Here is a 24,089-nt window from a genome sequence, read left to right on the forward strand (position 1 = left end):
CTGCTGCCATCCCAGTTCCTGGCAGTGAAGAGGCCCTATTATAAAGCATTTGCAGATGCAGCTTGCATTGTCCAAGATAAAAAGCACATCTAATAAAAATGAGATTAAAAGTGCGTTGATGAAGCCTTCCATGTAGCTGGCTCATCAGCCTGCAGGACCCCATGATCCAGCTGATATTTTTCACTTGTGATTGTTGGCCACAATCTCATGGGTACCAGGCTTGGGAAGACAGAGAGGGGTATTGGAATGGGTTATGGTTTGGTCTCATTGGCAGAAACAGGCAGCTGCAAGCTCACTAGATTCTGAAACAGGCTGCAAGGACAGGAGCGTGTAGGCAGCCATTGACTAGATATAAAGGACATCACACACTAAATTTAGATATGGATCCTTTTAAAAACCATTGAACATGTTTGCTAAATGACAGTCCCACTTCCTGTAAGTGACACTCAGGTCTGAGCAGCATCACACTGGCTCTTTCCAGAAAGTACAGGCTGGCTTCCAAACCTGCACAATGCTAAATACAAAATAATCTCTTAGCAGACTTGCCCAACAGCAGAGAAATGAGAACATGATCTATTATAAAATAGAAGACAGAAATCTATTTGAAAAACACATTTCAACTCTGAGCACATCACCAACAAAGCAATAAAAACCATTTATTTCCTTCTTTTCCTCTTTGTGTAATGCTTCGAAGTTTACAATGGTGTGAAACAGGAAATCATGCAGCAGGTATCTGAGGATAACAGCAAAAGGAACTCGACCTCCTGCAGACACTGCACTGTTTTCCAGCTTGTTCTCTGTGACACATTATTCTCATTTCGTGCTAGTTCTAGGGAAGACATTTAGTTTCTGGCCAAATCACACATATTTTTTTACATATCACTGATGTTGAGTCTGTCCTAGTATATACACTATTTACACATGAGATGTTTTTTGGCTCTGGGAAGACTGACACAACCTTCTCCAATCAAAGGGCACTATCCTCCTCTTACAGGAGGGCAGTTCCTGGGTTTTCAAAAGCTCCAAGGGTAGCTGGATAGGATTACTAGCAAGAATTATGCAAGGCACTTTAAAAGAACTACTTCAGAGAAAAAAAAGGGGGGAAAAAGAAAAAGGAAAAAGAAAAAAAAAGAAAAAAAACCAGTTCAGCAGTGAAAAGTCTGTTTTCACAATGTCAAGATGATCTGTAGTAGAGTCTTATGTGTACATCTTCTGAGTAGAAAACTACTAAGAGGAGGGGAGAATATTTCTATTTCAGATTTCTTTTTTAGTTAACAACTAAAGGGGGAAGGAAGGTGGGTGGTTTACATGTCAGGCCAAATTCAGATCCTATTACTCACATTAGCAAGCAGCTATACAAAAGACCTCAGTTACTTCAGTGGGATTAATCACAGGATAAGGTTCCACTCAAACTGAATGAGGAGCAAAATTTGCACCTAAATTACATACAGTTAATATTTTAGAAATCCTAGAAAATCTGTATAAATGTACACCATCTCAAGAGACAAGCTGCAGTAAAAATTCATCGTATTTTTGCTTCAAAATGTGTATTTGGTTTCCTAGGAATCCAAAATTTACTAATCATTGCAATGCTATATGAAAAGTCTGAGAACATAATCTTCAAGGCCATTAGAGAAAATCATCTAAAAATCTAATTATTTCTTTGCATTACCAGGAATGAGACATTCGGATGAAATCATTGTAAAATGATGGAGAATCTTACTTGGCTTAAAAGTTTTGAAACTCCTTTAGCATGTTCAAAATCGGGTCTTCCAAGTACAGCAGACTCCTTATTCAGCTCTCCTCTTCCTTTCTTGTACTTAGCCTTAAAAAAAAAAGGGCGGGGGGGCAGGAATATTAATCACTAATTAATTGCTTGGGTTTTGTATCAAGAGAAATGTAAGCATTAAAGCTAGTAGAAAAAGTCTCACATAAAATTGTCTATGGTGACACTTCCGTTTTAATCATCTCTAAGTAAAGCCCTTCTCAGGGTTCAGCTCCTTAACCATGTAATGTTTATTAATTGTAAAACACAATGTGCTTTACACATTGTGTAAATTCACAAAATTCACAAAATTCAATTTTAACCAAATGCACAGCTCATGCCAGAGAAATGCTGTCCTCCCAATCAAGGCAGAATGAGTTACAGTGGCTCAGCATTTCTATGACAGGGTCTACAGTTAACACAAGATGATTTGCAGCAGCTGAAAGCAGTATTGAAATAAAACTAGTCTGAGGGGCAACTTTTTTGAACTGTAAGGTCAATTTCCACTCTCAGTTTTACCACTGCGGTCTCGCTGGATGTCAGTGAGACTGCACTGGTGCCACAGAGCTGAATTAGTCCCACAAGGTTAATGTTACGTGATCTCTCCAGCTGAACTGGCTTCCATGCAAATTGCTGCAATTTTTCCCCACAATGCATTAGAAAAAAAACCACAGATAAATCAACAATAGGTGCTTTGCTATGCCACAAACTAAATTACCCATTGCCTAAAATAGGCTTCTTGCATTACTCAAGCATTGTGAATCAGCAAGGACACATCATAAGAACAGACTGGGAGAAATAAAAGTCCCATAGCCACTCTAAGGGCACTTGAACGGCAATTAGTAAATTTGCATGTTGAGCATAACACTTAGTAGAAGTTCTTGGTTTTCAAAAAATCTCGAATATTGAAAGGTGAATTTCAATCCCTTAAATCTGGCTCTCTGAATGTGTCTAATCAGTCTCACATTTAATTAATTACTTAAAAACTTGACTCAGGGCTTTTAGTATATGTATTGTTTGACCTGTCTACAATAAAATACTAAACCATGCCACACACTGCTGCTTCTCAAACTGTTCCTTCACCTGTCTGTTAGCCGAGGTCACAGTGGAAGGGCAAAGAATCTGAGAGGGCAGTTCAGGGAGGAGAACCCCCATGAAAGAAGCAGCATCTGCATTGCTCTTGGAAGGACAGCAGGGAGTTACATTTTCCTGCCATTGCCAGCTCAGATGGGAAAAGGAAGGGGCATTCTGGCATGCCAGCTTCTCTTATACCAAGGTGAAAAAGGTTTGGGATGCCTTCTGAAGTGCAGTATAGCATACAAGCACATGACTAAGCTTGAGAATGATTATCATGAATAAAGCTGAAACAAAACCAACTAGCAATTTTCATGTTATCTTTACATCAATTACCAATAATCACAAAGACCATACTGTCAACATCTAAAAAGGAGAAACCTTTCTAGCTTTCTAGCCTTTCTAGCCCGCCAGGCAAGACTGGTTTGTTTTGGTCATGTTTGGAATTCTTTTAATCAAATCTCCCTAGCAGATTTGGGGGTGCAGGTTTTCTGTTCAAGACATTTGAGAATTCCAGCAGCATTCTAAAAAAAAAACTGATCAAAATTGGAGTCAAAAAATTACATGTCTAAAAAAATAGAGAGTAAAAGGAGAACATACATCACTTATTATCTTTGTTATCTCAGTCGCCTTCTTTATGTCTGGTCTGTTCAGCACTTCAGTGTACCTGTGAGTATCTTGCACATCCTTCTTATAGGATACCTGTCAAAGAAAACACAGTTTTGTTTAAAATAAACAATAAAGTTTGAAGTTCATAAATAGGCTTTGAATGACCTGTCTAATAAGATACCAAACTAAATAGAACTCCACCTAATTTATTCCAACAGAGTTTATTCGGCTTGACAGGGATTGTAAGGTAAGACCCACACACCAGGTAACATGATAAGGAAGAAATTCAGAAGCATAAAATACAACTGGAAAAACAAAAATTGTTTTGCTTAGAAGCATAGTGGAAAATTAAAGCATTGCAAAGACATAAATGTTAGGTTTTATCTTAAAATTTCAGAGGCCTTTAAAGAGTATAGCTTTTTTTCCTATGTTGTACCCATTTTTAATATAAACCAACCCCTGTTCTGATACTGCAGCCTAGCAGATTGCAGCTACCCTGAAGAGCAACTATAATACTATCATAGTGAGTTTCTTTCTCAGTACTAGACAGACATGTAGCTTGTATGTAATTCAATGATACAAGTCCACCTCAGCATCCCCACAACGCCACTGATTTGCTCCTTTGCACAATCGTGGGAACAAGAAGCCTAAGTGTTCCAGCATGTTGAGTACACGACTGACCCTTTGTGTTTGTGCAAAAGCCACTACCATAATGAATGGGCTCAGAAAACTTTGGCCAGAAGGCTCAACCACAGACAGGAGAGTCCAAACATCTTTCATTTAGCAAAGCAATCATGAGAGCAGCACAGACCTCAGGGACATTATAGAGCTCCACAAATTATCCTTCTTTTCTCTCTTCAAGGTTTGTGGACTTTTTCCTGCTCTAGCACATGTGCCAATCTAAGCCAATTTCCAAGGGTTGTCTTACTGAATTATTCTTAATAACATTCTGTCTGTAGTACTCAAAAGTGTCTGACAAATTGAAGTTTCAGGCAAAAGTTGGTGAACATAAAATTTAGAGGAAACAAAAAGCAAAAGAATAATTCCTCCTGTACTGGGAAATCTTTTCGATTTTCTTTAGTTGCTTCACAAAGTTTATCAACCTCTCAAGATAGTATTTCATCAGCAAGAAAGTTCTCAGCCTGAAGTTTCTCGTTATAACCTCAGCTCCTATTTCCAATGTAAAGTTTCACTCTGGGTACAATGCAGCAAACCCATAAACTGCAGCAGTCAGTGACAAATATACCTCATAGAAAGGGAATTGCAAAAAGAAAAGAAAAAAAAATTACTTTTTGGCAAATATTTTACATGCAACAGGAAAGTAATTTTGTGTCCATATGGCTTCAGCTAAGCAAACAAGCTAAACAGGCTTCACTGTTGGCTGCCTGCCCACAAATAGATCCTATAATTTTTAATCTGCCATGACACACAAGTGTAATCACTGATAAAGGAAACAAATAAATAGATCTGATGGATTCAGCCCAAATTATCACATACGTACAAAAGTTGATTCTTGCAGCTGGTGTAAACCACTGTAACTTTTGTTTTAGTTATATTTAGATTTTCTCTAATTTTTAAGAAACTAGAGGTAGAGAGGACCATTTGCAATTCAGGACTTTACATGAATTTAGTTAATTATATGCTGTTCATCCTAATGACCACATGAGGTGAGGTGGAAACCACAAAGGCAGCAGAAACAGGTTTCTGAATAGCACCCTATGATCCATGTAAATTGCAAATTAAAGGCCAGCATATGTGCTTAAAATAGAAATTAGGAATGTAGTGAATTTAACATCAGAGAATCAAGAACAGTGGTGATAAAGTTGAGGAAATGTGGTCACTTATGGCTCCCAAATGACATGATCATATAGTACATGAAATAATGGATTGTGGTTAATTTCGGGGAAAGAAAGGGGGGGAGAAATGAGACAGTGACAGTCCTTTATATTTCACTATTTCCAATTATTTTAGATGCAAGGCCAATTGCTATATCTTTCCCTGAGTGAATTATTATTCTTCCCGCACCTAAACCAGTATACCTATTACTTATGTCTGAGGGAAAGTCATCTAGCATTTTACAAATGTCTGCAATATATATTTGCTCCATTCTACAGCTTGTCATACTCCAGTGAGAATAAAAATGTTATGCAGCAGAACAGTAGTTTGTCAGAGGTAGGCCAAAGAAAGAAAAAATATGTTTCCCATTTCCTGAATAACCTCAATCCCTGGATGCTGACCCTCACCCATTGGGACACTGTGCTGGCCTCTATTACACAGCTGCTATTCTGTTCCATCTAGTGATTCTTTTTTTTTTTTTTTTGATAGTGCTATGTTAGAACAGTAAAACCAGAGCTATTCTGAGAGAGCAGGGGAACAGACACAGACAGGGCGAAGCAACTGGCTTGGTGTGTGCACCCATGGGCATCAGAAGATGGAAAGTGAAGAAGCCCATGAGGGGGTAAAACCAAAAGAAAAAAAAAAAAAAAGGAAACAGCAGAAGCACCCCAGAGAAGGAGTCATCTTTGTCTTGAGCTGGCTCATACCCTGACTGGAATTTCCAGGCATTACATGACACCTTTACTCAATCTTCATTTCAAAGGGTTGCTCAGGCTCTACCAAAAAAGAAATCAGCAAAGGCTCAAGAATTGTTCCACTTCACGAGGACCACAGGTCTACAATTTGTTCCAGCTGGCTTTTGCATAGGAAAAGTAACTGAGATAACAATTTTAGAGCAGCAGCGAAACACCTAGATGGAGAGTTACAGCAGACCAGTGGGAAATGCAAGCAAGAAGGAGCAACAACAAAGGAAAAAAAGTATCATCTTGAGTTCTGAAGATGAAAACCGTAAATTACAGATAAATTTAAAGTGGGTTTCTACCCAATTTGAAATTACAATAAAAAGTGGTTACACTGTTGAATATTTTTATGAAGCAATAATTGGAACAAAACCATTTCTCATCTTTAATCCCAAATGTGATTTTATACTCTGAATTGCAACTGGTTTTTGCAAAGCATGGAGAATATTCAGGGCCTGCTCATAATTAGTAGACTGATTTTAATAGGGCCAAACCTGGAGCTTTTATAAAATGCATAAGGTCCACTGGGGATAAACATGCTGATCCAGTTACTCCAGCAGGGTCTGGATGATGCTTCACCTTACATGAATACCAGCGGAATGCACTTCAGTGCCATAAAGTAAACAGATCTCTAACAATGCTGCAAAACATCTCAGACTGTCAATCAACAAACAGAAATTTCTACATGGTGAGCCAAGCAAATCTAGGTTTAAAAGAGTTAGACTTTTCCTGGAATCTTTTATCTTCTTATTCATTCCAATACCAAAACTATTCAGAACAATACATAATAAATTACTAAAATATGCACAACCAGCTATGAACACATTTTGCCCTCTTAAGGATTCAGTAAGAAGTTGGGCACACCTGTCTGTAAAAGAATTAGTCTGTTACTGTTTGTCCCTGATTAGCATTTTTTAAGAGCTGTTAAGACCACTAAGTAATGGCCTGTCAGCTGTGTCTCTGCCCTCTTTCCTCTCATCTACACTTCAGGTTCCATCAACACTAAGAAAATGACTAGCTGGTGACAATCATCATTGGCAACAGCTTTTCTAATTCCTTCTCAAATGATGTTGAAAACTGTTTTCCGGCTTGTGTAAAAGAGACAAACACATTTCTGGCCCATTACAGATTGATGCAGTCATCCTTTCCAGTAATGGGACTTAAAATTGATAGGTCCCAATTACATCAGGAGTAAACATCATTTTCAGCACCAGTTGGAAATGATCCAGGGGGACACACTGTTGACAACCACTGTCAGCAGAAAGTTAGTAAGTGAAAGGTGATTTTTCTAACACAAATACTGAACAGAGAGGCAGGAGAAGCTTGACTTTACCATGATCTGCATCAAAACAAACATTACATTTGGGTATGTTACTGATGATGTTTAAGCACATCCAGTTTAAGATCTGCTGATTTGGTCCTATCAGAAAGAATATACTTTTTTGTGTGTGTGTGGACTGTCACTGCAGAATATCCTGAACATGAAAAACAACTTACTCCTAAGACAATATAGATATCTTCAAATGACATCTATTCAAATTTAGATGGTGAGTGAAACATACAAATTATCACTACTGACCTCAAGTGGAGTGGAAAGTGTATACATATACATCAGGAGTTTGCCCAACTGTCAACTAACATTTCTAAAAAAGCACTGTTTTGTAGATAAGGATAAGAAAAAAGATACCAGGTGTATCCTTTAAAATCAGATGTGCAAACTGCCTTTTAAATGTCCACAGATGAGTGTACTACAGATTTCTTGTTTGCAAAATCAGAACACCACATCCTTATTTCATACCATGTAATGTTGGGAGGAGAATCAGTCATTTTAACAAAGTAGAACATTTAAACTGCTGTACAAATATTTAAAATTGTTTTCCTATTCAAAATGCCCAGTGATGGACCAGGTCATGGAACAGACAAAATTATGAAGCACAGCTAGGAGTACCTTCATCAAATGCTACGTGCAGCTTCCACATAGACACAACATAGCAAGTGGTTTCCTTGCTTTAGAAATTCAGTTGTCATGTCATTACATTGTACAACTACATCCTTCCATTCACATGATACTCTGGTACACATAAAGCAAAATGCTGGTTTGTGACATGACATTGTTTTAAGACCACCACTTAGTTTTGGTCCCAAGTTTGAAAACTCCCAGATGAGTTAACTGATCAGCTAAGCAGCAACAAAGTAGGCTGATGGTCCCTACTTCACTCTTCCGAAAATGACTTTGTGTGCCAAAGTCACATCATTAATATTTACTTCACAAAACACTAACACAATTTTATAAAGAAAAGTACTCTGGTTTGGATCAACGTGCTTCCCTTCAAGCATTATGTAGTATTTAAATTCTTTTTAAAGTATACTTCCTGTCATTAGAAAAGTCACTTGTGTTCATTTGAGAGCAATTTTCTTCAGTCTAAGTATAAAAAAGAGAAAAATTATTTTCTTATACATGATCACATTGTTCAGGAGATTTTACAGTATTTCCCTATTGCACAGTTTCTGCCCAAACACAGAGAGCACATTAATGATATTCAAAGTAGTGTGAAGGCCTACAACACATGACAGTTTCAAAATGTCAGCACAAATGTATGGTAAGTTGAATACAGTTTTAATTTTTAAAGGAAATTGCACATTTCACAGAGTTGAGTATAAATGTCAGCCTTATTTTAAGGCTGAGTAAATAGTCTTAAACACATCCTAATCCTATTAGATGCAAACCTTCCATGTAAAGGTTGAATTGAGTTGGCAGAGCATTGTAGGTAAACATGCATTCTGCTCCCACAGGTAAACTGTACTGAATGGTGGATAAAAGAGCTTTGTCCTTCTAGCTCCCCAGTAGTTTCCCTTCTTTTTCTCTTCACTTTCAAAGCTGTGATTACACAGATAGCCTGAAATAGTTTGGAAAGACAAATGCTCCACATTGGGGATGCTCGCTGTTCCGTGTTCTGACTCCAAGATGAAAACTCACACGGTTCTTAATTAAACCTGTACTTACAGAAGAAATCCACAGCTATTCACCATGATGCCCAAATACTACCTACAAGAGCTGTATGATTCTGCTGAGCAATAACCAGACTTACAACTTGATCTTTTATGTGTAACAGGTATTTTCCTATTGCACTGCAGCTATTCATGAGAAACCAGGAAGAATCTGTTCTTAAACACATTAAACTAACTGGTTAGAGTTTTGTGTTGGATTTGGATGACTTATTTGATTTTTTTGAAGTTTGCTCAGGCTGAAAATAATTTCCCTTATATTTTTTCATTGTTTCTAACATGCTGTTTTAAGTTTTCATTTATCAAAACATCCTTCCTTCCCATGTTTTCCTTCATTTCCTTTTTTTTTTTTTTTTGCATGTTTTAAGGGTGAAAGATGAAACAACTGGATTTAATTTAGCCTCACATCTGTAACCTGCTCTCCCTAATTCTATTAGCAGGTGATATACATCTGTAGAAGGGGAATAGGTTTTGCATTAGCATACTGATCCTCAAACTATGATGAATTTGCTACAGAAACTTGTCTCATATTCCTCCTAGTCCCACCACCTTCTCTGAGAGGGATTCACATCTCTCTTTCCAGCATTATTTCCTTTCCTAGCAGTTCACCATCATTCCTACTGGTAGGTAAATAAAAAACCTCTTGCTTCTGGGGAGAGACATTCACATTCCCAGCTCCTAGGCTCTATCAGAGTGACACCCTGATGCTTCCAACAGTGGAAATGGACACTGTTTGACAGGAAGAAGGAATTCTGTAATCAAGGCAGGTTGCAAATTACTGCTGGGAATTCCATTGCAGGTAATTCCCAGCAGAAGAAAAAGTTATTCTTCAAACATAATGCTTCCCTGAAGTTTTCCAGCAGCCTTTTAATCAGCAGCCAGCTGTCAAGATTCTGCACACAGACATACATCTAGCACTGACATTTAGTTTTCAGCCTGCATAACCTAAGAGTGTTTGTTGCACCATTAGCAGGGGAAGATAGGGTGAATTTAAGATAATTTAAAATGAACACCCAAGCTACGTTTTCTACATTGTTGGCAGAAAAAAAAATCCCATTGATCTAAGAAAAAAAGAGTTGTAAAATGACATGACTACCTCAATTGATTTGATTACCTCAACAAGAATGGAACTGGATCATAACTTTTAAGGTTACACACCAGTTGTTCTTAAAAGATTTGTGTATCCCTTAAAATGGCATCACTATTTTAACCAACTTTCTCCTTAAATTTTTCTCAAATGTAAGCTTTCACAAAACCTAAAATTAACATAAATTTTTCTTCAAAGTTGTTTCTGTATCATTTAAGACTCTAATCTGGGCAGCAATTCTGCCCAAAGCAGTGATGCATTGAGCTAGTATATGTTAGCTTGACCATGAAATCAAACCTGACTTGATTCTAATAAAAAATGTAAATACATTATTAGGCTTTTATATTGTGAAAACCTTCAGAACGTCAAGAAGATAACAAGCAGCTGAAAAAAAAAAAACCAAACAATTTTCAAAATATTGCTGAGTACTCTTAGTTACTTGTAAGTTATCTAAATAAAACTACAAGAACAAATACTTTGGTCAAATGGTATAAACTAGCGCAGGCATCAAACTAAACACTATGGCTCGATTTCTGTAAAATAAATCATATTATTCTTTATTTCTTTGGAAAATTCACTTGATACGTATTCATGAGATAGGCACAAACCTATTCATATGCATAAAAGTGTGCAAGAGCAGAGCAGAAACAACTCACTTATCTCCTCTACACAGCACCCTTGAAGAACTATCCAAGTACTGGCAGATTAAGACACTGAAACAACACTGTTATTCATTTAAACAAAGAATTTTACACACTGTAAGAGTAAAAGAAGCTACAAGTGAATTCAGAAAACCTGTGCCTGCAATTTTATTTCAAAGTGATAGCACATAGTTACTATTGATAAACAGTAACTACCACCTTCCACAGCAGCTCAGAATAAAATTCACATACTCAGAGCACAATTTATACACATACTATGTCCTAAATTACTTCAGAGCAAATAATTTATGAGAAATACCAACTAAGGAAATATGGAAATATTCCATGCCCAATTCATTTCAGTAAGCTGTAACAGACGTATCTACCCAAAACAAGCTCACTCATTTCAGATGGGGGAGTACTTACACCACTCTGGTGTTTACTGACTTCCATGGCATGTTTAACATCTGGAGGTTCCCTCATACGTGCATAGTCTGAAAATCCTTTCTCAGCATCATGTTTTTGTTTGTAGAGAACCTGAAAAGAGCAACATCATACTTTTGTGACCTGAGAAGAGCAGGTATAACATGAGCTAGGTTTAACCTAGTGGTGTAGTGTACCTCTATTCAAGAAGAAACTTAATAAATAAGTTCCTTAATAGAGCAGCTTCCACCCAAAACACATATGAGGCATAGTCAGCAGAGAGATTTCTCTGTATCTGTTTCTGCAACAGATGCATGAGTAAACAGGGGAAAGAAATAGTAATATACAAAACCAGAAAATTAAGCTTAACACGGTGAAAAGATAGCCCAGGGAAAAGCATAGGCAAAAGCCACTCTTTTTTTGTAACACACTTAAAGCTATCAACTATATAATTATTCTCCATTTTCAAAAACAAAACAAATATGTTATGCATTTGTCATAAACAATTTTACACTATATACCCATTGCCCAAAGTTCTATTTCTTCCACTGTTGGGAAACTACCAGCACAATGCACATTTTGACTTAGCCCCAGGTTCACAAAGAAAAATAATATTTACGTTCAATTGTCATCATGGTAAATGAAAATGGAATTGAACTGTGAATTTATAAACACCTTTACTTTTGTAATAGAAATGGAACTCAATGCTAGGCATTCATCCATCTTTCACTGTACTGTGTTATACTTACATATTACACATTCACATCCTACAACTGCCTGAAAAGCTGATCTTACACTTATCCTTGTCAGAAGCTTTTAGGCTTATATTAAGGAAAAATTCACCAGGTTTTGATGCCCCAAAAGTAGCAAGCATCAAGAAAATTCGTTTTCTAATAGCTCTCATAAGCAAGCATTAAAATAATCCATAAGAAAACAGCAAGTATTAAGTAAGATAGAAAGCTGATTAGGAGGACAGGGATTGACATGAAAACTCATGATAGCAATAAAAGAACACTGTGAAAGTTTTGAGACAGAAACTCTCAACTACAGAGATTCAAACTCTTTGAAGAAGAGAACTGTGTAGAACTGTGAGAAAATGCTGTATCTGTTTTTGTTTAAAGCAAGATTTCATCTGAGTTACAGAGTAGTGTGCCCAAAGCAATATGTTAGTATCTGCCCTGACTATCTCAGATTACAAAATGATATACAGGCTGAAAGATTAAGACAAGAAGGGGAGAAGGGTACTTTTGCACTGCTACTATGTGAACAAAAGTATCAAATCAGGAACCTTAAAATGCGCCACCTCCTTATCCAATGCAACACAATCAGCCCTCTGCAGGAGCAAACACAATTGACAGTGAAACAAAGAGTCCATAACTTACCTAAACTGGTTACATCTTGCAAATGGAAAAGCACACAATCTTTAACACGACTGAAGCAGCACCAACAAATGATTCCCCACAAAAGTGTAATTACTGTACAAACATATGCCACAAAAACTCTTTTGCTAATTCTCCTTGCTTACACTGAGACTTTTAAGATGTTCCCTACTTACAGCCATTAAAAACAGAAGACCCATACAGTTACTTCCAAAATCTACTGATTTACAGATATTTTATTACATTGTCATTTTGCTGGTTCAACAGCTCTATTTTTCCCTGGGTGAATGGGCTATGTAACCAAGATACGAAAACACAGTAACATATCAACTCTCAGCAGGAGAAATTTAACAGAAATTACAAGTATCCTCTGTCTGGGGAAAAGATGACCATTGCTTTAGCTTAATGTAGCAATATTTCACTTGCTTTGGCATCTGTTCTTCCTATCTCTTCCCATTATTTTCATTAACTCACTGAAGTAGTCTTGGTGCAATCCTAGGCTAGGAGGGGTTCAATGGCTGTCTAGTTGAGTTTGGGAGAATTTAGTGCAGGACTATTCCCGGATTTGTAAATTGTTACCAAGTAAGCATAAAAAAATATTTATTACTATTTCATCAATATTCTTAGAACCATTATTTTACAGGTTAGTATGCATACATTGATTTCCCAGCTCAAGTTGATTTTCAAGTTTTAGCTAAACTGAATTTCCCTTATCAAATCTACATACGAAACTACTCTACACAGAGATCAAGCATTATAGGTCACTGACATAACCTTTACCCTGTAGTGGTGCCATTTATTACCTTGAGAAATACAAGGCAATTATTTAAGTAGGTATGACTTCAGATTGAACCAATTTGTAAGTACTCATTTTTTATTTTTCTTCTCTCTGTTACACCAGTGTGTCAATAGGAAGGTGCATTAAGGAAGCTTTTGTGCTCTTTGAACCTAGCTCTGACTGACCCCCCTGTTTCGGCATACATTAAACACTATTACATTTTTATTTTTATATTTCCCTTAATAGTCAGTAAGATGTACTCTGAACTTAAAATCCACAAAGTAGGATTTCACAGGAGGAAATGTTCAAGAACACCAAAAACATTACTTTAATCTCCATGTAGAGAATTAAATTATCCAATGTATTTGTGTAAAACAGAACTATAGAAGTCCAGAAGACTAATACCTGCCACCATAAAACAGAGGAGATCTTCAACATGACATTTCCTACTATTAAAAAAACCCTTGAAAAATTACATAAAACAATTTGATAACGTGTAATATGATTGGAAACAATGCAGTAAACAACAACATTTGTATTGTAGTAAAAAAAAAACCTTTTGAAACTTCCTCTGGAAGTTGAAAACATTGCTTAAGATTCTCTTGGCTCATCACCTTTATAAAGAATTAGGAAATACTGTTCTACATTGACTCTTTGAGATATTGCCCTGTGCAAAGTAGAAAATTAAACTGCCTCCAATTTGCTTTAGATTATCCCTTTTAGATAAGAAGAAAAACAGTGCAATCACTTCTTATGGCAGAAATAAAGTGATGAAAAAAGTCATGAAGTGCTTACTTTTTTCAACGTTGTTTTGCCCCAAGCAATTTTAAATACCTTTATCATTGTTTGTGACACCTTATTAAAAAAAAAAACTGCTTTACATAAGGAAGTATTCAGCACACTGATCTTCAGACAAGAAAAGACTTGGCACAGGGCTAGCAATAATCAGAATTTTTCCTTCAGCAATATTTTCTACAGGAATATTGCAATTTCTCCAAAAGTTTTCATTTCCTTTCAGAAAAATCAAAATGAAGGCTCCCTGCCTAGACTGGTCTCATCAAATTTATTTTCTCACTGCAGAAAACAGAGAAATTGGTGAGAGCTTTGTAGGCTGGTAAGGAGAGTGAAGTTATTCAGTGATGAGAGGGACTTCTCCTTTTTCTAGCTTACCCTGGGGGCAACTGTGACAAAAGTGAGAGAGGGAGGCAAATCTGGTGCCTCACTCTCATGAAAGGCATTTAGAAGGCCACAGTCAAACGTTCTGTGAAAAAGAAAAAAAAACGAAATTGATAAAAGTCACCCAAGTATGTGGGGCTGTGAAAGAAACTTTTTTTCATTTTCCTGAAACATTGTTTCCCATAAACAGCACTGGGGGGAGTTTTGTAAGTTTTGGATAGATATCATTCTCTATGGGTATTTATTTCCCTCTTCATGCCAGTTCTAAACAAAACATGAAAGAGCAAACATGAGTTTCACGCAAAAGCCAGCAGGGAGTCTTTTTTCAGGCTTTCCTGAGTATCTTGAAGAGAGAATTGAGTATGACTTAATAAAGCCAATATGGGGAAGAGGTTACACAGAAGAGACCCACATGTGTCAGGGTGCTGTACTCTCCATTACAGCAAGATCTTGATGCCAGTACTGGCACTGCATGGCAGGACCCCTGAAGAAGGAGATCCTGGCTCTGCTGAAATCACTGACAATTGCCCCATGAGTTAAAAAATGCAAACGGGTCAATGGGGCTGTGGCAGATTTTGGCTCTGGAGAGGAGAGGGCAGCTGTAGGTAGGGTATAACTCCTTGTGACAAACAGGAAATTTCCCCTAGCTGTCTCCAAGTTCCTGAATCGTGTGTGATGGTGTAATGGTGTACCACATCACTGAACCGGGCTAGATACAGGTAGGCTGAAGACAGGGCTGCTGGGCAGCAGCAGCACAGCAGCACCATTTCAGGAGCAAACTTTGCATCACAGGAGAGCCCATTTACGGAGGACACACCTGTGCAAGGAGATCCTCTGGCAGAGGCACCCCAGCCTGTGCCAGCAGGCAGCACTGGGGAAAGTCAGGGGCTCTCTTTCTTCCACATCATGATCCTCTATTCCCAGTGCACCAGCTTGGCAGATGAGGCTGTGGATCCTGCCAAGAACATGGCACCACAGAGCAAGAGTCCTGCTCAATCTGCCCACAAAAGCATTCCAGGCCAGCATTGCATCCAAGAAGCATGAAAAGGGAGTCAAAGGTGTAAATTTGCTCTCATGTGGGTAGGAAGGATACATATTTTCCACCTCTCAGGAAATCAGCATCTATTTTAAAATCAGGTTACTATAACTCAGAAACAGACTGAAATTCTGGGTTTGCAGCAGCCTTTTTGGAGCAGAGCTGGTGCAATGGCCATCTGGTGCTGTTCTCTCTCCTTCCTATGGCATGTCTGTAGTCTCCTCCTGAAGTGATGACCTGTAAATTCACAATCCCAGCTAGACAGATGCAGCAGAAACCCTCTCTGCCGTATCCTGACCCAGCTGAAATCTGAAATCCTTGTATTAGCTACTTAGGTACTGCAGTGATAGGCACAATATGGATTAGATTTGAATACTGTGGAGAAGATTTTTCACTAGAAAATCCCCTGAGATCTCTCTCAAAGTAGCATTAAATTCAGGTCCATTGCAGCAGTAACCACAAGTTGGAAAAATGTGTCAGCGTATCTTTAAGTTTTATGGTATATTATGATTTATAATGCATCTACTCCTAAGGGGATAGTATGAAATTTTATGGGAAAAAATTTCTGCTTAAATACAACTCACCTTATATGCACATTTTTTTCTCTAGAACTGTTGGATGATTAAAAAAAAACTTCAAAAACTATGAAATAAAAATGTCAGTCTTTTTCTTAAAAGGGTTTTTTGATGAACCAATGGTTTCATTTTTAGTTTCAGTTATTTATCCTTACTGCCACCAATGTTAATTAACCTCATTTGTGTAAACTAATGTAATATGTAATGCATTAATTTGGAATTAATAATGTAATAATGGAATGTAATAATTTGGAATTAATTTGGGAGTAAATCTGTGGCAAACTAGTTAACTAATGTTTTATAAATCAAGCTAATGGCTTAAAAATGTTATACAAGTTTTCTTCCCAATTTATTTTTACTGTAATTTCTCTAATCACTCACTTTACAATGAAATGTCACATTAATGTCATTTCAGCTACTGTGGTGCTTTAACTTGTATATGTTCCTTTTCAAATTCTGAAAACTAAAATATGTGTTATTATAGTTGCTTAATATAGCCTTGATTAACATAATGTTTTATATCAAAACATTTCTTCACAAGCTGTCCTGAGATTTTAGTCCTTTCTTTTTTTATGAATATTTTCCTTTGTTTTAAAAAGTATCACTACATTACAAGAAGGCATATTGGGATATAATCAATATTATGAATTTAGAAGTGTTCCCTTCACACACTGGCTGCATTAAACTGTATGTAGTTTATATCTTTAAGAGAGGAGAAAGCAAAAACAAGAAAACCATGGAAATGCTTGGTGGACAAAATCCATGATCATCTATCCGATGTACTTGTCATGACTAACGATGAAAATCTGTAACCTCATTCATATTACACATACTTAACATTCATAATTCCACTGAGGCCAGTGGAAGTGAAGGGTCACCTGCCTACTTTTAAGGTATTAAGAGTATCCTTGTACCCTGTCTTAAGGTATCAAGGTATCCTTGAAGGCAACTGAACCAGAATTTACTATTTTACTGGTTGTTCGCAAGCTTTACACTATGTTCAATATACTTGATTTCATCTTTTAATTCTGTAAAATTTGCAGTAAGTAGTAGTATGCAGACCACCAGAAATACTTTTACTGCTACCACTAAGTGCCTTTAAAAGTCATTAAAGCAGGTTTTTTTTCTTTTGCTTTCAGCATCAAACATTTTATACAGCTAATACAACATCCAGCAGGAAAGAGTTATAAGATTCATCCATTCTATAAGGACCACGCAATGTCACCGAATTCAATAATTCCTTATTGCATTCACGCATTTCATTGGATTGATGAATGCACTACCAGATTTTAAATGTATATTTAATAAATATATGTAAAATTGTAAACATTTTAAAAATTAGTGGGTTTTGAAGTTAAGAAGTTAGAGTGATAAACTCTGGAAGATAAGCTCACCCAAATAAATCAAGCAATCAAGTATCTACTCAAATATTTTGTTCAAAGTGTACTTATTCTGACACACAATTAATCTAAAAATCGTTTTTGCAATTCTAAAGTTGTACCTTGCTCTGAAGGTGCATTAATTCTTTGGCAAATACACTGTCAATTGTGGCTGGCATCTGCTGATAAAGAGAGTTGGAAAGGTCTTTCTTAGCAGCTCCTTTATATTTCACCTAGAGGGCAGAAAAAGGTGACACATAATGCAAAAATGAAAATACAGTAAATATACGACTTATTTTTTCTAGTAAGTAAAATGGCATAGACCACAACTGGAAAATTAATGCTGTCACTACCTTTCAAGCAAAAACATCTTTAAATATGCTTTATGGGGATGTGTCTAATTCACAAATCAATGCAAAATCTCTCCTATTTAAATGTAATAATTTTGGTGGAAATACAAAATAAAATAAGCAAGGCAGTTTTTCTCTATCCTTTTTCAGATCATTTTTAACTCCAAAAATTACTTTTCTTCTTTCTCTTTTCCAGAGTCCTGCACAATGGGAGCAAATGAGAGGACAACCATAAATATTTTACCAACTTATAAGTAGCAGCAATTAAATGCAGCTAGAAAGGAGAGGAACATTGAAGTTAACATGTCTGAAGTTAGCATGTCTACTATCATTTCTGTTTCATCTTTTCATACTACAGTCTTATTTCTAAATTACATTTTATTTATCCTGTGTTTCCTCCATTATTCAGTACTGAGTACTGTTCCTCACAAAGGGGTTTTACAAGAGATATCAGAATAATAGCTCAAAATGTATGAGGCTTTTGCTTCAGATCTAAGTTTCCCGAATGTATAAAACAATAACGGCAACACTGCTGTGAAAGTAATCGTAAATACAAAAATATTTTCAATGGTACTGCCTAATGTCACTTACTTACAGTGAAATACACAGTTCTTCATTAGAGGCTAGTTCCCCAAATGCATTATATGGATATATATCAATAATTTGCTGTAACATTTGTTGCTGTTCCCCAAAACAGAGGGCTCTTTTTCAATGCAATGGCCATGCTGTTAAGAATGTCAGCGTCCAAGATTTGCAAGTACAGGTTATGAGACACTAGAGGTCAGTAATTTACAAGATAAGCCATCCATCACATCATTGGCTTCAGGTAATGCTGCAATAAATAGGCAGAGTGCTCAAAAGTGTGGTAATATCAAGCCTACAGAGTTTAAAATTTTAGAATATTTTAATATCTCTACATCCTTGATTAATAATTAGCAGCAGATTCTCTGGAATCAGACAGATGGATTAGATAAATACTCTCTATATACTGCATTTTTGTAGACTACAGTAGTCTGTCTCTTATGAAGTGCAATTACATCAGATTTGCTTCCCTTGGGACATGCCAGTCCTTCTCAGAAAACAGGAAGATAAATACAAGAAAAGTATTCATTAAATGCATTTATACTGAAAGCCACACAGCAAATTGTTGTGTATCAGAAAGAGAATTTAGAATGTATATGAGTTATGTAACCTCAGATAGCAATATTGGGACTTTTTATTATAATCATAAAGGTGACACAAAAAATGAGGCACCAAAATTTTAATTTTTGAAGGGCTATAGTGTCAGAAAAATCACTCAGAACCAGTAATTCCTAAACAAAGCCACTCTCTCTCAATGAAACTTCTGCTGCTGTTCTTACCTGTGGAAAACAATCAATCAGAGATTCAATCCTACAGCACCTTGTACCTGGGACAGGAAGAGGTGGCAGTAAATGCTACTCTGGTACTTTGTAAGCTGTTGATCTTTCTTTGCCACCACAGTTGCACAAATCACAAGTATGTGCACATGTCACAAGTATGCAGAGAGAGATGATAGAGAGACAGAGAGACAGAGAGACAGAGAGACAGAGAGACAGAGAGACAGACAGAGAGACAGAGAGACAGAGAGACAGAGAGACAGATAATTGACAGATAGATATGCATACAAGTGCAACCCACAGATGGCACTGACCTGATGGCTGCCCCAGGCCTCTTGCTGAAGGAGGACAGGGATGATAACATGGAAACATTTTCCTTGTCTCCTTTCTGTTTGATATCAGGCTGTGAAATCTCCACAGCAGAGAAATTTTGCACAGGTGTAATTTGCAAACCTCATCACTGCAGAAAAAGTAACATTCCTTTCCTATTCCTCAGTTTATCCACAAAGAAAATCAGAAGCTAGGACTGGCTCAGAACCATTAATAAAGTATCTTTAAATCCCAAAATAAAAGTGTTATGTAATTCCAAATTATTATTATTTACATTACAGTATACACTAATAACAGCCTTTTAAGTCACTTCAGCTTTAAACAGAATTATTATTTGAAATAAGCCATCCTTCCCCTGCTAAAAATCACAGTATTCAACCGAAAGAGTTTTTAGGAAGGATAAGAAGCCAAGAAAATTCTTCAGTCTTTTAGATCTTACCTCAGAAATAAAAGCACCAAGGCTCTTCACATGTTTTAGCTGCGGGGTGTCAGGTACAAATATGCACTTGCCTTTAGATTTTTTAAACTCTTCTTTATAATGTATCTACAAAGAGAAGAAAAGGAAGTTTAATTGTTCTTAAAACACACACACAGAGAAAAGTAAACATTGATTATTTTTTATTTGTATTTTTTAAATTATTCCTATTTTATGTTATCCATGGATACTATGCTGGGCAGCTTGCAAATACCTCCGGCTGGATCAAATTAAACCATAAAGGGAAGCTACCAGTTCTCACACACATTACCAGGGCTATGTAAAAGGCACAGAACTCTTTAATAATATAGATGAAAAAGACAGGGTTTTTCTCTACATCTAGAGCACATTTTCACTACTGTTGTAGATGTTTTAGTGTCTCTAAAGAAAGAAGAATCGAATAATTGATCTCCTTGATCCTTGATCTCAAAGATAAAAATTGTTTAACTTCTAACACAGACCTAGCAAGCACAGAATCTGTATAACATCATCAAATGCCCCTTTATGAATCCAAGAGTTACATGAATAAATTGAGGAGGCCACTGCCAAACCATCGCCTACAAAGCACCCAACCATCATGGCATTCAAGCAGTAATGGAATTTCTCTAAGACCAAACAAATTTTAAATTGAGGCATTTTTCAAAATATGTATGCACACAGGAAACCATGAAAAAAAAAATACCAGAACACTATGATATATTTAGCAAAAAAGAAAAAAAAAAAAAAGAAACACTTTTTCTTTTTAACAACCAACCTTTTCCTTACAATGGGGCAAACAGTATGGGCTATAATAAACACGTGAGTGTTGCTGAAGTCAGAGTTTTTGTTTGCATTAGTGAGACTGCAAGGAGGTTAAAATCTATGGATTTGGTTAATATTTAGGAATGTTCATTGTATACCAACGGCATGAAGAAAGATAGTGAATTATGATGAGATGGACTAAATAAGTTTTAAAGACAGACACTTCACATGGATAGCCTTAGATGTTTTCAGTGACATTTCTTTCTTTGTAGAGAGAATTGTTTAGATCAATGCAAATTAAATTATTTAGTACTAAGCTTTCATGGTTATTATCTGCGACCATTTCTCTAACCTCATTTTCACATTCTGCATAACAGCAGCTTGAATTTATGCACTCTAGACTTGCTGACAAGCACTGACAAAAGCAATATGATCTGCATCTAAGCATTACAGAAATATGCAGCCTTAATATCCTCTTTCTCTGAATCCTTAATGGATATCACAAGTCCTAGTCTACGCTCCTCTACAGGGACCTGGAAAACTTATGAGAAGGATGGCAGCTTACACAGAATCAGCTCCTGTGCTTTCTAAGGCAAAGTTTGTGTCTACTGAAAAATTGATTAGATAATGCCAAATTCATTGCAAACTCAGTGACTACTTAATCCTCACACAGGAAACAATTTTGGTTGATATTCAACTCATTCAGATCTGGACTACTGAAAGAATCCACACGTCACTTCCAAATCACATCAACTGCCTCTGTGGACTATAGTCTCTTGTTTAAAAAGCCCATTTGGTGAACAATGGGTGTAACATGACTGTGTCATGACTTTACTCAGGGACTCACAAAGCCAATGGTTCATGTAACCTGTGTGTGACATCATTATCCCAGGTAATCACAGAGCAACACCCAAAAAAGGCATTTTTATGATAAAGATGAGCAGGCACTTACTGTTCAACCTGCACACATGCATGGGAAGTTTACAGAGCTGACTGCTGGGTGAGTTTGATGGCATTCCCAGTAGAAACTCCTGTAAAGCTCTGGCTCTGGCAGAGGAGACAGAGAGTCTTGCTGCTCACAACTTAGATAAATCACCCACAGACATGTGAAAGCTGACTGTAATTATATCCATTTTAATTGCAGAGCAATAATTACATTCAAGAATCAAACACAAAAGCTTCCTAAGGTATCTCTTAATTGGGGGGAATGACAGAACATGACTGGAAGAAACAAAGCTGTTCTGCTGTAGAAGTCATGCCTTCAAAAGAATTGAAAGCAGTAAATGACTAATGCCACCTCCTTAATCCTTTATTATTCACATTTGTTACAATAACCCATAGAAGCCACAAAATGCACAGACTCAAATACACAATTTAGAGAGAACATCTAACAAAATGTTTGGTCAAATTCCAATCCAACAAACTCCATTCTGCTACAGTATTGTCCACATTGCTTGAAATCAGAAAGATGGAAGATGAAATGGGACAAGTATGATGAAGTCGTGACATCTGCAGTTATAAAACATATTTAGTGTAAACAATGCAAGGCAGATGTTCAAGAGGTTGACTATGATCAAACATAACCAATGGCTGGAGTGAATAGGCAGAGAAGATAATACTCCTCTTCAAAGTCTGTAATTAAAAATTTAGATATCTGAAATATTGAATAGGAAATTTTGCCTGCAAGTGGCTTACCCCTCACCACAAAATATGCTGTTTAGGTCAAGCAGATCTGGTAAGCCTTGTGAAAAAAACAAATAGGAAAAATTTGTAAATGATGGCCTGGAGCCACTGCTTCTTCAATACACTTCTGAAGTTCAATAGCTCACTAAAGGCCCAATTTTTCATAGTTCTCTCCAGATCCTTTTCTTCTCTCTGACTCATCATAAAACTAACTCTGACCGCACCACAACTATCTAGTAAAGTGGATTAAAATTCCTAGACAACCACCAAAACGGTAAGCTTCAAGATGCATATTTTGTCTTAACGGATATTATATGGGAAGATCAACTTTATAAAACAAGGGTATCCAACCTTTAAGATGAAGCTTTCTGGTTCACCAAGAAAATTCATCTCACCCATGGTCTGTTCCATCAGCCTTTTTCAAGGGGAAACACAGAAGGGAGACTGGGGGCTAAAGGCAAGACTCCAATGGTAACTGCATAATCCAAACAGCCACCATTCCTTTTATTCAGTGACACATGCTCATCTAACTTTAATATGCTCAAAAAACTGTTCTTAATAATCTTAATATCAATGGTGTAACCATGTCAACAGTCATCATGCCAAGATCCACTGTAGAACTATCACATTTAAAATACCCATTTATGTTTAGAAAAACAACAAAACTCTGAACATTCTTATCTAGCTTTTATGCTAGAACAAAAGGTAACCTCCTTCCACCAAGGATTCACTATCCAAACCCACATTTCTGAACTTATAATCTCCTGTAAGACTAAGGACTGTGTCAGACCACAGATCCATCTAATACAGAATCCTTTCTCTGTGACCATAGGATCCTAGAGAAAAGCAAGAGAAAATGGCATGCATACATTATTATCCAGCAATTTCAAACTCAAGGTCCTTTTGAGTTAGAGGTTGTGACTAGTAATGATGAGTCCAGGGGAACAGCTGCACCCAGAATTAGGTTGTCAAAACCCTGTTAGATTGGCACAGTGTTTCCACTATTGACTCTAGGTCTTTTCAGACTTTGCTTTATAACAGAGACATCCTAGAGCAAAGTTGGACCCTATGCAAGGACAGATAAATGGCAAGCAGTCCTGTTTTTTGCTTTAGAGGAAAAGAAGTGCTGATACGACTCATTACCAAAATTCAGCAGAATCTTCAGAAGACGGTATCTGCCATTCTACCAAAAAGGATTATGATTCTTTGGTCAATCACCTTCTATAACTGTTCCCTTCTCTGCTTATGACATTACTGACAATTTCACACCACATATTCAAAACAAAGAAGGGATGAAAATACACTACAAACAAATGGACAACCTCAATTTCAATGTGGAAGAGAAAAGGCCTGGAGAGGAAGGCAATTCATATAAATCAAAGACACATGACAGTTTTGAAAACATCTGTGGAATAAAATTTCATAATAGAGGGAGATTAAATGGAATGACTGTCGAGAGAAACAATCCAGGGGGTATCACAGCCACAGAACCAACATCTGCCAGCCTTAAATGAAATTGGGGATTTTCTCACATAAACACTTCACAACTTCCCCTACGTACAGCTCAAGACTGGCAATTACAGATTCACCAAGGGCTGCCAGTGTAACACTTGTTCAAAACCATACTGCCAAATTAAAGTCAGCCTGC

General features: G+C 36.8%; 1 protein-coding gene across 3 annotated transcripts in view; it reads right to left on the minus strand.

The window, feature by feature from the left end:
- The window catches only part of NEBL (nebulette), a 245,584-nt gene that overhangs the window by 60,478 nt on the left and 161,017 nt on the right, over window positions 1-24,089 (minus strand). The window contains exons 6-10 of one of the 3 annotated variants that reach the window (XM_066198887.1): window positions 19,982-20,086; window positions 17,627-17,737; window positions 11,185-11,295; window positions 3,440-3,541; window positions 1,724-1,825 (exon numbers count right to left, since the gene is read on the minus strand). The exons of the other annotated variants lie outside the window; for them this stretch is intronic. Of the exons in view, the coding sequence (XP_066054984.1) occupies window positions 1,724-1,825; window positions 3,440-3,541; window positions 11,185-11,295; window positions 17,627-17,737; window positions 19,982-20,086 (531 nt within the window). The remainder of the gene's footprint in view (window positions 1-1,723; window positions 1,826-3,439; window positions 3,542-11,184; window positions 11,296-17,626; window positions 17,738-19,981; window positions 20,087-24,089) is intronic. 3 annotated transcript variants of the gene reach the window in all.

This window comes from Chamaea fasciata, unplaced genomic scaffold, assembly GCF_029207755.1.
Source record: "Chamaea fasciata isolate MVZ Bird 193981 ecotype frontalis unplaced genomic scaffold, bChaFas1.0.hap1 SCAF_1, whole genome shotgun sequence".
Taxonomy (NCBI): Eukaryota; Metazoa; Chordata; class Aves; order Passeriformes; family Sylviidae; genus Chamaea; species Chamaea fasciata.